This window comes from Neoarius graeffei, chromosome 9 (assembly GCF_027579695.1).
Source record: "Neoarius graeffei isolate fNeoGra1 chromosome 9, fNeoGra1.pri, whole genome shotgun sequence".
NCBI classification, from domain to species: domain Eukaryota; kingdom Metazoa; phylum Chordata; class Actinopteri; order Siluriformes; family Ariidae; genus Neoarius; species Neoarius graeffei.
The window spans coordinates 18739730-18754395 of NC_083577.1; the positions used below are offsets into that span (position 1 = coordinate 18739730).

Genomic DNA, 14666 nt, shown 5'->3' on the forward strand with positions numbered 1-14666 from the left:
TGCACCAAACCCCTACTGCTACCTCTGTGGGTGGTGAACCCACAGGAGGTCGGGCCCACGTCACCTCTTCGGGCTGAGCCCGGCCGGGCCCCATGGGCAAAGGCCCGGCCACCAAGCGCTCGCATACGAGCCCCAACCCCGGGCCTGGCTCCAGGGTGGGGCCCCGGCTGCGTCCTACCGGGCGACGTCACGGTCCTGGATTTTTTCTCCATAGGGGTTTTTTGGTGAACTGCTCTTGGTCTGGCCTGTCACCTAGGACCTGTCTGCCTTGGGAAACCCTAACAGGGGCATAATGCCCCCGACAACATAGCTGCTAGGATCATTCAAGCACACAAACCCCTCCACCACAATAAGGTGGCAGTTCTAGGAGGGGATATTTATGCCGAATTATAGAAAATTTTAAAGGGTTCACAAACTTTCAAGCACCACTGTATATAAATGAGGGACTATCTTGGAAGAAAGTTCGTCCCTTCAATACAGTTCCACTGACTTGGCAAGGAGCACTCAAATATTCTGGAGTCTGATGGTAGCCTCCCTGTTAAGACACTTCATTTTGGTTTTAATTTGTCACCCATCTGCACCATAGCCTTTCATACCTTGTTGTTTGATTCTGTAATTTGTAATTTGCTCACCTCTCCACTTTCTACCTGCTGTTCCTGCTCCTTGCCTATGACCTGCGACAGCTGTTCCTCCTCCCTACCTATCTCCTGGAGCAGCTGTTTCTGCTGAGTTACAGACACAAGAAATTATTTCCAAATAAAAATACTTTCATTCATGTTGTAGTGAATTAGAAATTAAAATGGCATTTGAACCATTTATAGTCCTAATTGATTTATAATTCTAATTAAAGTCGGACAGCTTATTTTTTCTTTCTGTGAGATGCGTTCTTAAAAGCAAATTACTGGCACTGTGGCACTTTATTTTTTTTTATTTGTTTACATTCCTGCCAGGTATTTTAAGGTTATTTTTTTAAATTTGTTATTTATTGTTCAAACTGCCTCACGTAAGTGCTCTGTTTGCTAACGGAGTTGTTGGATGTTAAAATAAGGTGTTAAATTAAAAATGAGGAACATCCTGGATCCGTTTCTTTCCTCGTCTTTATTTTTTATGGATTATAAGAAGTATCGGATCGGGACTCGGTATCGGCAGATACTCAAAATCAAATGATCGGTATCGGATCGGAGGGCAAAAAAACCTGATCGGGACATCCCTACTGACTGTGCTTTTTTGAAAGAACATGTAAAAAAAAGTCATCTTTAAGTTAGCTAGCCATATACAGTGGTGCTTGAAAGTTTGTAAACTCTTTAGAATTTTCTATATTTCTGCATAAATATGAGCTAAAATATCATCAGATTTTCACCCAAGTCCTAAAAGTAGATAAAGAGAACCCAGTTAAACAAATGAGACAAAAATATTCTACTTGGTCATTTATTTATTGAGGAAAATGATCCAATATTACATATCTGTGAGTGGTAAAAGTATGTGAAACTTTGCTTTCAGTATCTGGTGTGACCCCCTTGTGCAGCAATAACTGCAACTAATCGTTTCCGATAACTGTTGATCAGTCCTGCACACTGGCTTGGAGGAATTTTAGCCCATTCCTCAGTACAGAACAACTTCAACTCTGGGATGTTGGTGGGTTTCCTCGCATGAACTGCTCGCTTCAGGTCCTTCCAAAACATTTCGATTGGATTAAGGTGAGGAGTTTGACTTGGCCAATTCCAAAACATTAACTTTATTCTTCTTTAACCATTCTTTGGTAGAATGACTTGTGTGCTTAGGGTCGTTGTCTTGCTGCATGACCCACCTTCTTTTGAGATTCAGTTCATAGACAGATGTCCTGACATTTTCCTTTAGAATTCGCTGGTATAATTCAGAATTCATTGTTCCATCAATGATAGCAAGCCGTCCTGGCCCAGACGCAGCAAAACAGGCCCAAACCATGATACTCCCACCACCATGTTTCACAGATAGGATAAGGTTCTTATGCTGGAATGCAGTGTTTCCTTTCTCCAAACATAACGCTTCTCATTTTAACCAAAAAGTTCTATTTTGGTCTCATCCGTCCACAAAACATTTTTCCAATCGTCTTCTGGCTTGTCCACATGATCTTTAGCAAACTGCAGACGAGCAGCAATGTTCTTTTTGGAGAGTAGTGGCTTTCTCCTTGCAACCCTGCCATGCACATCATTGTTGTTCAGTGTTCTCCTGATTGTGGACTCATGAACATTAACATTAGCCAATGAGAGAGAGGCCTTCAGTTGCTTAGAATTTACCCTGGGGTCCTTTGCGACCTCGCCAACTATTACACACCTTGCTCTTGGAGTGATCTTTGCATGCATGTCAACCTATACGGAATGTCCGTATTTTATACGGATTTGATTCAATAAATGTAGTATACGGGTGTACAAATAAAGTTATATGGATTCTTTAAAAAAACTTCTAAATTTATTTAGAGCTATATGTAACAGAGTTAAAAATGGCCTTTGGTATGTGAGGTGAATTCGTACAAAATTGTAGATCACATACAGTATCATTATAATGTTATACTTTTTGATTGGTTTCCTTGTAAAGGTTTCGGGTGTTGTCCTGCATTCACCAATGTTGAATATGGGGCTGCGCGACTGCTCGTTTATGTTCATATTTATGCTTTTTGGGTCCGTGCACTACCCGTACCTTCCAGGTAGATTTCCCTGTGCTGGAAGGTAAGCATGTTTTGGAAGCGCTCTGAGTACAACTTTGATATTTTAGTAAATTGACGCATGCAAGCCACAAAATGTTTAATGCATATTTATATATATATAAAGTGTACTAACGGGTTTTTCTGAAATTGTAACGAATTAAATGCTATGTAAATTGTAAACAAGTTTAAGTGTATTCTGGTGCCAATCGCGCCACGCTATAACTTAAGCATGGTCTTGACTAATTTTGGTTTTATGCTATTTTTAGACATGCATGCAGTTGCGACATAGAGCCCAACTTTGTTTATGTGAATGTGTGAATGCAGGTACGTGTTTTATATGCATTGCATATGGTTAAGAATGTGTATGTATTGCCAATGTTATGTTCATGTTACTATACAAACTATACGATCACTCAGTGTGCCAGATATTGCCTGTCATTTTATCCTGTCTACTTCACACTATTGCTTGCATAAATATTAGTGAGCTATTATTTCACATAATGCTTTATGAAGCTTTTTAAGTAATCCAGCAATAGTAATGCAGCAATAGTTGCTAGCTCCTGTATGCCAGCTAGATTTCCCTGTGCTGGAAGACATGCATGCAGTCGAGACATAGAGCCCAACATTATGTGAATGTCTGAATGCAGGCAAGCAATAAAAGCCACTGAGAAATCCCCTGGGTCCAGTCCATCATTCACCTACACCTGGAGCAGACCAAGAGAGGGTCGTTACATATAATCAATTCCCACGATGATAAAAGAGCGCATAACATTTACAAACGTACTGTACACCACAGAAAGCACAGACAGCCAGTAAAGAGTCTTATGAAATCGCACGTTATCTCGTGGTAGCGAGACTTCATTCCACTTTTGATCATGCACACACCGCATTGTGAGAATCCCGCCAACCGCGAAGTAACATTTTGTTTGAAAAGCGTATTTCCACCTGAGCGACTTTCACTAGCGACTGAAAAGATTCTGAATGGGCACTCCGGCAAAGAAATTCAAAACACAATATAGCGGTAGGTTTCTCCCTGAATGGAAGGACCTTTTCAATGGCATAATCCAACCGGCAGCCTCCAAAAACGACGAATACACACACTGCACACTGTGTGTGCGTGACATCAAAGTTGCAGCATCGGGAGTGTATGATGTGAAAGAACATTTCAAATCGAAACTACATCAGCGGAATGCAAGCCAAAGGCAAAATCAGCCACTGATGACAGCATTTGCTCGCTCAAAAACTGATATGCCAACAACTGGAAAAGACAGAAAATACAGGGTAGTGGGCATTTTAGTTCAAGTTAGGCAGTGCTCTGTTTACCCCACAGTAATGCTGACTGTGAGAGAGTTTTCTCTCAAGTCAGGAAGATACACACAGAGAGCAGAAAGGACCTGAATGCAGACACACTGACCTGGCCTACTGCAGTGTAAGATCAACACAGACACTTGCTGTGACATGCAGCTTAGTGAGGTATTGGTGCAGAGTGCTAAAAAAGCTGTCATGGAGTACAATTCAGAATATTAGAGTGACACTTTGTGTTTTTGTCAAACATTGGAGCTTTGTATTCATTCTGAAGGTTTATTGTTATTAATATTGAATAAAAAGTAACTGGGATATATCATTGTTAATTATCATTCAAATTTTAGGTAAATTATTTTAATTTGCATCTTATAAGGATTTTATGAGGGAAATAAGGATTTTGGAGGTTGGTAATACAGGTTTGATTGACCAAAGGTTGACATGTATGTCTTTGTTTCTCTACCACTCCTGGGGAAGGTAACAATGCTCTTGAATTTCCTCCATTTGTACACAATCTGTCTGACTGTGGATTGGTGGAGTCCAAACTCTTTAGAGATGGTTTTGTAACCTTTTCCAGCCTGATGAGCAACAATGCTTTTTCTGAAGTCCTCAGAAATCTCCTTTGTTCATGCCATGATACACTTCCACAAACATGTGTTGTGACGATCAGACTTTGATAGAGTCCTGTTCTTTAAATAAAACAGGGTGCCCACTCACACCTGATTGTCATCCCATTGATTGAAAACACCTGACTCTAATTTCACCTTCAAATTAACTGCTAATCCTAGAGGTTCACATACTTTTGCCACTCACAGATATGTAATCTCATCTCATCTCATTATCTCTAGCCGCTTTATCCTGTTCTACAGGGTCGCAGGCAAGCTGGAGCCTATCCCAGCTGACTACGGGCGAAAGGCGGGGTACACCCTGGACAAGTCGCCAGGTCATCACAGGGCTGACACATAGACACAGACAACCATTCACACTCACATTCACACCTATGGTCAATTTAGAGTCACCAGTCAACCTAACCTGCATGTCTTTGGACTGTGGGGGAAACCGGAGCACCCGGAGGAAACCCACGCGGACACGGGGAGAACATGCAAACTCCACACAGAAAGGCCCTCGCCGGCCACGGGGCTCGAACCCGGACCTTCTTGCTGTGAGGCGACAGCGCTAATCGCTACACCACCGTGCCGCCCCAGATATGTAATATTGGATCATTTTCCTCAATAAATAAATGAGCAAGTATAATATTTTGTCTCATTTGTTTAACTGGGTTCTCTTTATCTACTTTTAGGACTTGTGTGAAAATCTGATGATGTTTTAGCTCATATTTATGCAGAAATATAGAAAATTCTAAAGGGTTCAAAACTTTCAAGCACCACTGTAAAATATTTACAAAGTGATATCATATTCCAACATGATCTCACTATGAATGTTCGTCACATCACGTTAGCTAACTTAATAGCACATGGGAGGATGAGTTTCTCCATGGCTGATTTTAGGTGATGTTTATGTGTTGTTAGTAATGCACATGTTTTCCTTTGGAGCTGTGGTAGTTTTGTGGATGTCCATATTTATGTTGATAGCTTTGATTGTATGACATGCATGTGGATGTGTTTTTAATATTTCTGTAAGGTGAAATGTGTATTTTTGTGTTAGTGTGTATTTAATGTGCTTATGTACAGTAAGTTTGGCCTGTTGGAATCAGAATTATTATAGTTTTGAAACTTTCATTAGTTTTTATTTTTGTTTAGGCTTTCAGGGTTTTTTTTAATTTCAATTTAGAAGAAGAACAACAACTTTATTCATCACATGTACACTTGTGAAATTCCTCTCTGCATTTAACTCATCTGAAGCAGTGAATGCACACACACATACCCAGAGCAGTAGGCAGCCATGCTAACAGCTCCCAGGGAGCAGTTGAGGGGTAGGTGCCCCGCTCCTACCCCTCAACCTAAGGTTGCCCCACGTTAACCTAACCTCATGTCTTTGAACTGTGGGGGAAACCGAAGCACCCAGAGGAAACCCATACAGACTTGAATTTAATTTTTCACCTAATATGCCTCATGATAGGTGTGCATGATGAAAGTGCTAATTTCAGGTGCCCATTTCCTATGCAGGTGTGTTTTTCCCTGCTTTGGTTGTGTTGAAGAACCCCTGGAACAATTTCAGATGGTTGGGTCTGATGTCCTGACCCACTGCTCAGTTAAGCAACCATTGCTGGTGCTGCTTTCGCCACTGATGACCAAGGGAGACTATAGGGAGGGAAAGTAATCTCATCGCCCCCTACTGGATGCGTTCCAACCTCTATGGCAAAATGAATGGGAATATCTTTTCAAAAAATTACATTTCGGGTCACGCTTCAAAGTTAAAACAACGGCTTCCATATGTTGTGCATGTCAGGCAGCTCTATCGATCCTGGTGATCATACTTTATTTTTTCCACCGATTTGAATTGTTTTGAATGTTTTTAATAAGCTGATCAAAGACTACACGGACCCGACGTCGCGTATGTGACGTCACCGCAAGTCTAGCGCCTTTCCAAATCTGTAGCAGGTAGCGGCCGGCGAGTAGCCTACATCAACATGCCGATTTGTATAGCGTGGTTGGTTGAGTATTTCTGTACCAATAAGAAATGCATCCCTCGTGCGGATAACCATTACAGATCAGGGCATGTAGTCAACTGCCGCTATTCACAGGGAGAGCTGTCAGCACTCGTAAGGGCTCGTATGAAGAACAAAACTTATCAAGCCTACTGCTGACGTCATATGAGCGACTCTGACTAGACAGTTTGGTTGTAGTCCGTTTCTGACCGGTTAGGCGCAATTTCGACCTTTTAAAAGACAGCGAAATTTCACCTGATACTTTCACAGTTAGTAGATAATCCCAACATATTCGACATATTTTTTGGGGGGTGTACAAGTTCCACGTCATAACTTCGTGGGATTTTTTTTAAAATCGGGTCTATGGGATTTTCAATAGTATGGCTCTCGGCTTAGGAACGCTACCACTAGGATCGCTGTGTTTCACTTTCCCTCCCTCCTTTCCTCCAGGCCAGTTGATGGCAGTAATGCACCAGTACCGCTATCAATTCGAAGATGATGAAGAAGCTGCTGATTCTTCGCCTAAACGGATCGACTTACGAGGTCGGGCTAGTCATTTTCTTTCTGTAATATTCCTAATAAAGTTTTACAGTTAATAGATTTGATCGAGTAAAAAAAAAAAACTTTATTGCGTCAGTATTTGAGTTTCTAAAACTCTCGTTCTGCTTTAAAACCTGAGGTAAATTAAACTGAAGCTAATGTTTTATGTCCGATTTGTAAACGTAATTTTCGTACACTTTATAGGGGCCTTTCATATGACGATATCGTACCGCGGATTGATGTAATAACGTTTAGACCCTATGTAGTGCACTATGTGTTTGTTTTGGAGTGATTTAGAATTCGGCCTTAGTGAGCTGTTTTAATGTGTAGTGCAGCCAAACGTTTTATCTGTGTATGTTTTACAAGCATTTAAATAACTGTAACTTGTTCTAAGTCATACTTTCAGACCAGATTCCATTTACTAACGTTGTTATAGTAGTATAACAAATGGCGACTTGTCCAGGGTGTACCACGCCTTTCGCCCGTAATCAGCTGGGATAGGCTCCAGCTTGCCTGCGACCTTGTAGAACAGGATAAAGCGGCTGGAGATAATGAGATGAGATTTGGGAGCTGCTGTTGTTAACCCACAAAATGGAGTCCTGAGAGTGGCCACTGTCAATGAAGCAAGCCATCATTTGGCTGAAAAAGCAAAGTAGAACTGGTTTTCTTGTATTTATTGATGATGTGACTGCTGCCAAAAGCAGTAGGATGAATTCTGAAGTGTACAGGGCTACATTATATGCTCAGATTCAGCCAAATGTTTAAAACTGTATTGGACAGCACTTTACAGTGCAGATGAAAAATGACCCTAAGTATACTATATACATGTATACGTATGTAGTGTTTACTCTTTCTTCATCATCATCAGTCATCTTTTTAGACCTGTTATAATGAGTTCAGGAGAAGACAGACAGCAGTCTCAGGCTCCTGATCCTGCTTGCTCACAGGTAAAGCTTAATGATGTGTATAACTTTCTCTCAGTTTCTATGAGAAATCAGTAATCTGATGTTAGACTAGTCTTTTAAATTTTAATCCCTTGTTTCATTGTTCACCTACATGCTGTTCTGCTAATCATGTCCTTTAATCAGGAGTGAAAAATAAGATCTAAAGCTGTTTTCAGATCAGCAAACCAAAGTCTAAACAGTGTTTGTTCTTTGCTGAACAAGTCTTGTTTGCGCTTTAGCTGTGTGAGGATTTGGAAACAGAGATTTCAAGTGGAGGGATATCAGATTCAGAGGATCCCCCTGTGGACCAGCAGGCTGGAGGAGTTCATATGGCTCTCAGCCCTGGTCAGTCCAGCTGCTACACACAGATATATAAACGCTGTAAATGTCTAATTAATGGTGGTGTTCTGTCAGTATGTGTAAGACTCTCTCATTCTGTCTGTGTGTGGACATGCACGTTAGAAGGCTCTGTGAAGAAAGACAAGACCTTGGAGCTGAGCATCTTCAACCATGGAGACAACTTCAACAACGCACCTGAAATTATCTCCATTATAGATGAAGAAGCTGACAAAGACTACCTCTGTAAGACATCAAGCCTGGCGCACACTCAAGGATTTTCAAATCTTAAAGGGGAACTGAAGTCATTTTTAAACTTGCTTTATTTCTTAATTAGTGTTATTCAATTATGTTTTCAGTTTTATTAACCTTATATCGTGACTTGTATTGGCATATTATATTACACTTATCCGCCTTTTCGATTTTTAGCCATGTTGAATGTAGTTCGTATGGTCCACGGCAGGCGTCGCTTATCCACGCGACCTTCACGAGGCTTATGCGAGACTTTAAACGTGAAGTGTCAGCGCCGTTGTTTTGAAAACATTTTACACAGCGGCCAGATCGCCATATCATTCCAATTTAGATTAATTTGAGATTTGCCAGCTTTATCAGTGATGGAGTGTCCTGCGCTCTGTGGCGCGTGCACCTGAAGGCGCGCCTCGGGCTGTGCGCGCACTGAGTGGACTCCAGCACACGCGCCATGAACAAGGTGCACCTGAGCTCAATTAAGGAACTATGTGTTTGCCTATTTAAGGACTGTGCTGATGGGTAGGTCCATGCCAAATGACCAGATGGTGGTTGCAGCACCAGATTCATTTTCTTTGAGAGAGCTTATGGTAATAGATACTGGTGAAATATGAACTCGTGAAAAATTTCAGGGCCGTATTCTGTGTATTTAATGAAGTAGGTCATTTTGAAAATCACTGAAATTAGACTACAATGTACCCCCTAAATCCTCACCAGGTATTTTTGGGGTTTTAAATGCATTTTTCTCAGCTTCTAGGCTACACAGAGGTTTGAAATTTGGTAAATTAACTCTCTACATGTTGCTAATCTGGAAGAAAAACAGAGCCTTCTCTCTAGAAAATTCTAAAAATGCTAAAACTTAAGAAAAACGCACTCGTGAGTGGGGTTTAGGGCCCTAAAAATACTAGAAAACAAATGTATTCTTTTCCCATCACTACCTGGTCTTATTATAAACCAGATTGCTTGGTCACTTATATAATGGTAACTCTCTAGATAGAGTATTTACAGAAATATGGCAGATTCAATTACATACCCCTCAAAAAGTATCATATCTTTAAGAACCTGAATGGAAATGAAGCACAGGTAGCACAGGTCCGCAACTTGGTAAATCGTTTCATTAATTCAGTCACTACAAACATGTGAAGTGTCATCTTATTTGTGCATCATTCTCTTTTTTCAATCCCAAATCATCCATTTTTAATGCCCTCGAATTTATTTATTTTTTTTGCTGTTACATGTACTCTACAGTTCAAAAATAACTATATACTTGACCATGAAAAAGTAATTTAAGATCACGGATGCAACACTCTCCTATTCATATGTTTATGACTGATATTGGGTGTATTGTTTGTTTGCAGTTGCATTTCTGACAGACTATATCAGGATTTATAATTTTCCATAGATCATGTATACACCAGTATTTTAAAATGCGTGCATATAATTTATATCACTTTTTATTTGATATTTCCTTTCTGTTTCGAGATCTGAGTGATCTTTAACATTGCTCCTGTTCAAAGATCCGAACTTGTAGTCTAGAGTGTAGATAGTACTTGTAACAAACTTATGGTGCTGGAACTCTATAAATAGAACTAATGGTTAGTTCCTTAATAATATATAGCAAAATGTGTTTGGTTCCTGCTCCAAACTTCCAACATTAAAATAAAAAATATTGCTGCAACCAATTTTCTATATATTGGGTCTTTTTGGCTTGGACTTACCCTGATGCATTTGCATCGCGAAGTATTACGATACGCATGTACGCATGACTGAGCCTTTCTACCCATTGTCTTGATTTCCTGTTTCACAATCCTTGTGCCTGTTTCTCATTCTTGTCCTTGCTTAGCCTTTGATGAACTGTTTGCGCCTCAACCGACCCTTTTGCCCGTATTCTCGTTTTTGATCTAGCCTGCCATTTTGGATTGTTTGCCTGTGTATATATTGTCTCACTGTATATATATTCTGCATTTTATTAAACCGTATACATCCGCACATTCATCCGCCTCCCTCGCGTACGTGACATGGAGATTATTCCATATGACTTCGAACCAACGTGGCGTAGAGAAGAGTTGGAAAGACAACAGGATAAGGACTAGTCTGTCGCACTAGTATTTACCTCATTACTGTTGCACAATTAAAACATGCCAGATCAGGTGGCTGGTGGGTTTTCAAAAGAATAAATAAATGCATGTATTTTTGTGATAAATGCATATTATACTGAGCGCATTTCCCACATAATCCTCACTCAGATTTTGGAAAGCACTACACAATGGCGTCCCCACTATAGAGTGCCCTATATAGTGAGTAGGGAGCGATTTCGGACACAGGAAAAACTTCCGGCTTGATTATGTCAGCATTCGAAGGAAGGAGGGCGGGCATGTCTTTTGACGATGTTGGTCACTTTGATTTCCGCTTTATGTTTTACTTCTGTCCTATGAGGTCTCGCACAGATCTCAGTGAATCTCGTTTACGGCCATTGCGTTGACATATGGACTGATATATTACATAGCATATTTCAAACACTCATAACTTGCTATAGCAGTGACAAAATAGCTGTCAGAAATGCATTCCTACATTTTATAAAATGAAATAAATAGAATTTTGATGATAAATTTTCCTTCGGTTCCTCTTTAAGTGATTTTTAAAATGTGGTAAACCACACATGTAATAACATCTTAACTGATTTTTAATATTTTAATTGTAAGAAAGCACATCAGATGATTCAGTCAAAATGCAGGACCACACACTTGGCAAGTATACTGCAGAGAACTCGTGATCAAATGACTTCAGCAAGACAAACATGGAGGCAGACTGACGTTGTCAGTTGATTGCACGTGTGTATGTGCTGTGTTTTGTGCTGAAAAACAAAATGTGAAGAAAAAAATGGTTGAATTCATGGCTAAGAAGAATGGAATCATTATACATTTTGCAGCACAAGCTGCAGGTGAGCTAGTGTAAAATACTGCTACAAACTAATGTTATTTGTACACAGGTTGAGGGGAGAGTGAAACCTGTGACCATTAGAAATGTAGTCATTTTTATACATTATCCGACCTTCCACTGCTATTGAGATGCCTTTCTACACATATATGCAACAACTGGTTGGTGACGCTTCCCAGTCAGCTCATTCTCATTGGCTACTAAGGGTTTCTGCTCAATATTCCATCTCTGCTCCTTTCACACTACAGGATTTCGAGTCATAAATATCAAACATGTTTGATAATTACAGTTCGAAATTGGGGAGGCTCTGATCCAGTCAAGTTTATTTGTATAGCACTTTTAACGATAAACATTGTCGCAAAGCAGCTTTACAGAATTTGAACGACTTAAAACATGAGCTAAATTTATCCCTAATCTATCCGCAATGAGCGAGCCTGTGGCGACGGTGGCAAGGAAAAACTCCCTCAGATGACATGAGGAAGAAACTTCAAGAGGAACCAGACTCAAAAGGGAACCCACCCTCATTTGGGCAACAGTAGACAACATGAATATAGGATTAACAGTTTTAACATAGGCCAAGTTTACATTAGACCGTATCTGTCTCGTTTTCTTCGTGGATGCACTGTCCGTTTACATTAAACCGCCTGGAAATGCCGGGAAACGGGAATCCGCCAGGGTCCACGTATTCAGTCCAGATCGTGTCTGATCCGGTGCTGTGTAAACATTGAGAATACGCGGATACGCTGTGCTGAGCTCTAGCTGGCGTCGTCATTGGACAACGTCACTGTGACATCCACCTTCCTGATTCGCTGGCGTTGGTCATGTGACGCGACTGCTGAAAAACGGCGCGGACTTCCGCCTTGTATCACCTTTCATTAAAGAGTATAAAAGTATGAAAATACTGCAAATACTGATGCAAATACTGCCCATTGTGTAGTTATGATGGTCTTTAGGCTTGCCATCCTTCCACTTGCAAGTCGTAAGTGACTTGTGCACAGCGGCTCAGTCCCGAAGCACTGCTCGTGCACTACACTCGCGCGCTCTGTGAGCTGCGCAGGGCCAGAGTGCGCACCCTCCAGAGGGCACTCGCTGTTCAGGGCGGAGTGATTTGGAGCGCAGCCGCTGAGGAGGAAGCGATGAGCCGCACTGACACATTTCAACTTGCGTGCCGAATTAGTCATGTGATTAGCGTATCCGTGTATTGGCGTTGCTGTGTGCACGCGAATCGTGTATTGGCATTGCTGTGTGCACGCTAATCGTTTTTAAAAACGTTAATCTGATGATTCGCTGATATGGTCTAATGTAAACCCCACCATAGTCAGTTTTGTTGACGTTATAAACTCTTCATTGAGAGAAACTTGAGTGCAAAACTGTTCATGACAACTGCAGTCCTAAAGTTAGCAAGTCAACTGTAGTCCTCAGCCATAAAAGCATTACTGTAAGTGTCCAGAGCATCTTCCAAGTGTGACTTTCAACTGTCCATATGGGGCCGTCGTCCACAAGAGCGATGCGATGAGACTCCAACCAGACACAGGGCACCAGGATGGATCAGGCAGGTCAGAGGAGCAGATGATGTCAGCATCTTGATTCCAGGACCAATATGTAACTCAGAGGGACAGATTGGGGGGGGGGGGGGGGGGGAAGAGAGAGAAAACGCATGTTGTAAGGTATGCCCAGTGTCACCTGAATAAGTAGGAACAGTATACATATTGCACTGAGTACAAGCAGGGACTCCGGCAAAACTATGACAACATAAAAGGGGAGAGCCAGAAGGTAACACAGGCATGTGGGAGCCCCGGGACGTTAAGCAGCAGCCACTACACAGTCAACAAACTCGAGTGAGCAAGCGAGTGGGGGACTGACAGCATCCATACATCCCAGTTTACCAAAACACTCTGTCTGAGGACCCTCTAGATCTACTCCTTTACCTCATAAACACCATTAACAAAAGGCTTGACTAAACAGATATGTTTTCAACCGAGACTTAAATGCTGAGACGGTGTCTGATTCCCGAACATTACTTGGAAGGCTGTTCCATAACTGTAGGGCTTTGTAAGAAAAGGCTCTGCCCCCTGATGTAGTCTTTGCTATATGATGTACCAGCAGACAGCCTGCACCTTTTGATCTAAGTAGGCGTGGTGGATCATAGAGGACCAGAAGTTCACTCAGGTACTGTGGTGCGAGACCATTCAGTGCTTTAAAGGTCAATAGTAGTATTTTATAATCTACGAAATTTGATTGGGAGACAGTGCAGTGTGGATAAGACAGGGGTGATGTGGTCATATTTTCTAGTTCTAGTAAGGACTCTTCCTGCTGCATTTTGAACTAACTGGAGCTTGTTTATGCACTTATTGGAACATCCAGACAGTAAGGCATTACAATAATCCAACCTGGAGGTAACGAAAGCATGAACTAGTTTTTCCGCGTCATGTAGTGTCATGAAATTTCTTATCTTAGCAATATTTCTGAGATGAAAGAAAGCTATCTGGCTAATGTTATCAGTGTGAGTTTCGAATGAAAGGCTGGGGTCAATAATCACTCCGAGGTCTTTTACTGCTGCACGTGAAGAAACAGAAAGGCCATCCAGAGTTGCTGTGTAATCAGAAAACTTGCTTCTAGCTGCATGTGGTCCTAGTACAAGTCCTTCAGTCTTGTCAGAGTTAAGCAGAAGGAAGTTAATAAGCATCCAGTGTCTAATGTCCTTTACACATTCCTCAATTCTATTAAGCTGGTGTCTCTCATCAGGTTTTGCAGAAACATACAACTGTGTGTCATCAGCATAACAGTGGAAACTAATACAATGTTTACGAATAATATCACCCAGAGGTAACATATCACTCACTCACTATCCATTTTACGTCACTGGACCACTGAACTGCGGGTATGACGTTGCATGGTTTTGCTCCTCCACAACCCTCTATCATATGCATTGCCCGGGGTCAGTCCCAACGCCTTCAGGTCTCCCTTCAGCACCTCACTCCAGCTCTTTCTAGGTCACCCAGGTGGCCTACGTCCATCGACTTCCAGGGTGTATATACGACTCAGCCAGGTGTTGTTCCTCTGGATGTGG

The 14666-nt window shown here is 41.4% G+C and overlaps 1 protein-coding gene across 5 annotated transcripts in view; it reads left to right on the forward strand.

Annotated features, from left to right (window-relative positions):
- Positions 1-7062: 7062 nt before the first annotated feature.
- The window catches only part of LOC132891505 (histone-lysine N-methyltransferase PRDM9-like), an 82962-nt gene continuing 75358 nt past the window's right edge, over positions 7063-14666 (forward strand). The window contains exons 1-4 of one of the 5 annotated variants that reach the window (XM_060929155.1): positions 7063-7136; positions 8002-8080; positions 8317-8422; positions 8540-8659. In XM_060929155.1, the coding sequence (XP_060785138.1) occupies positions 8024-8080; positions 8317-8422; positions 8540-8659 (283 nt within the window). In that variant the 5' untranslated portion in view covers positions 7063-7136; positions 8002-8023. Of the gene's footprint in view, positions 7273-8001; positions 8081-8316; positions 8423-8539; positions 8660-14666 lie in introns of all 5 variants that reach the window. The other 4 variants (XM_060929158.1, XM_060929154.1, XM_060929156.1 and 1 more) reach the window with 4 other exon arrangements.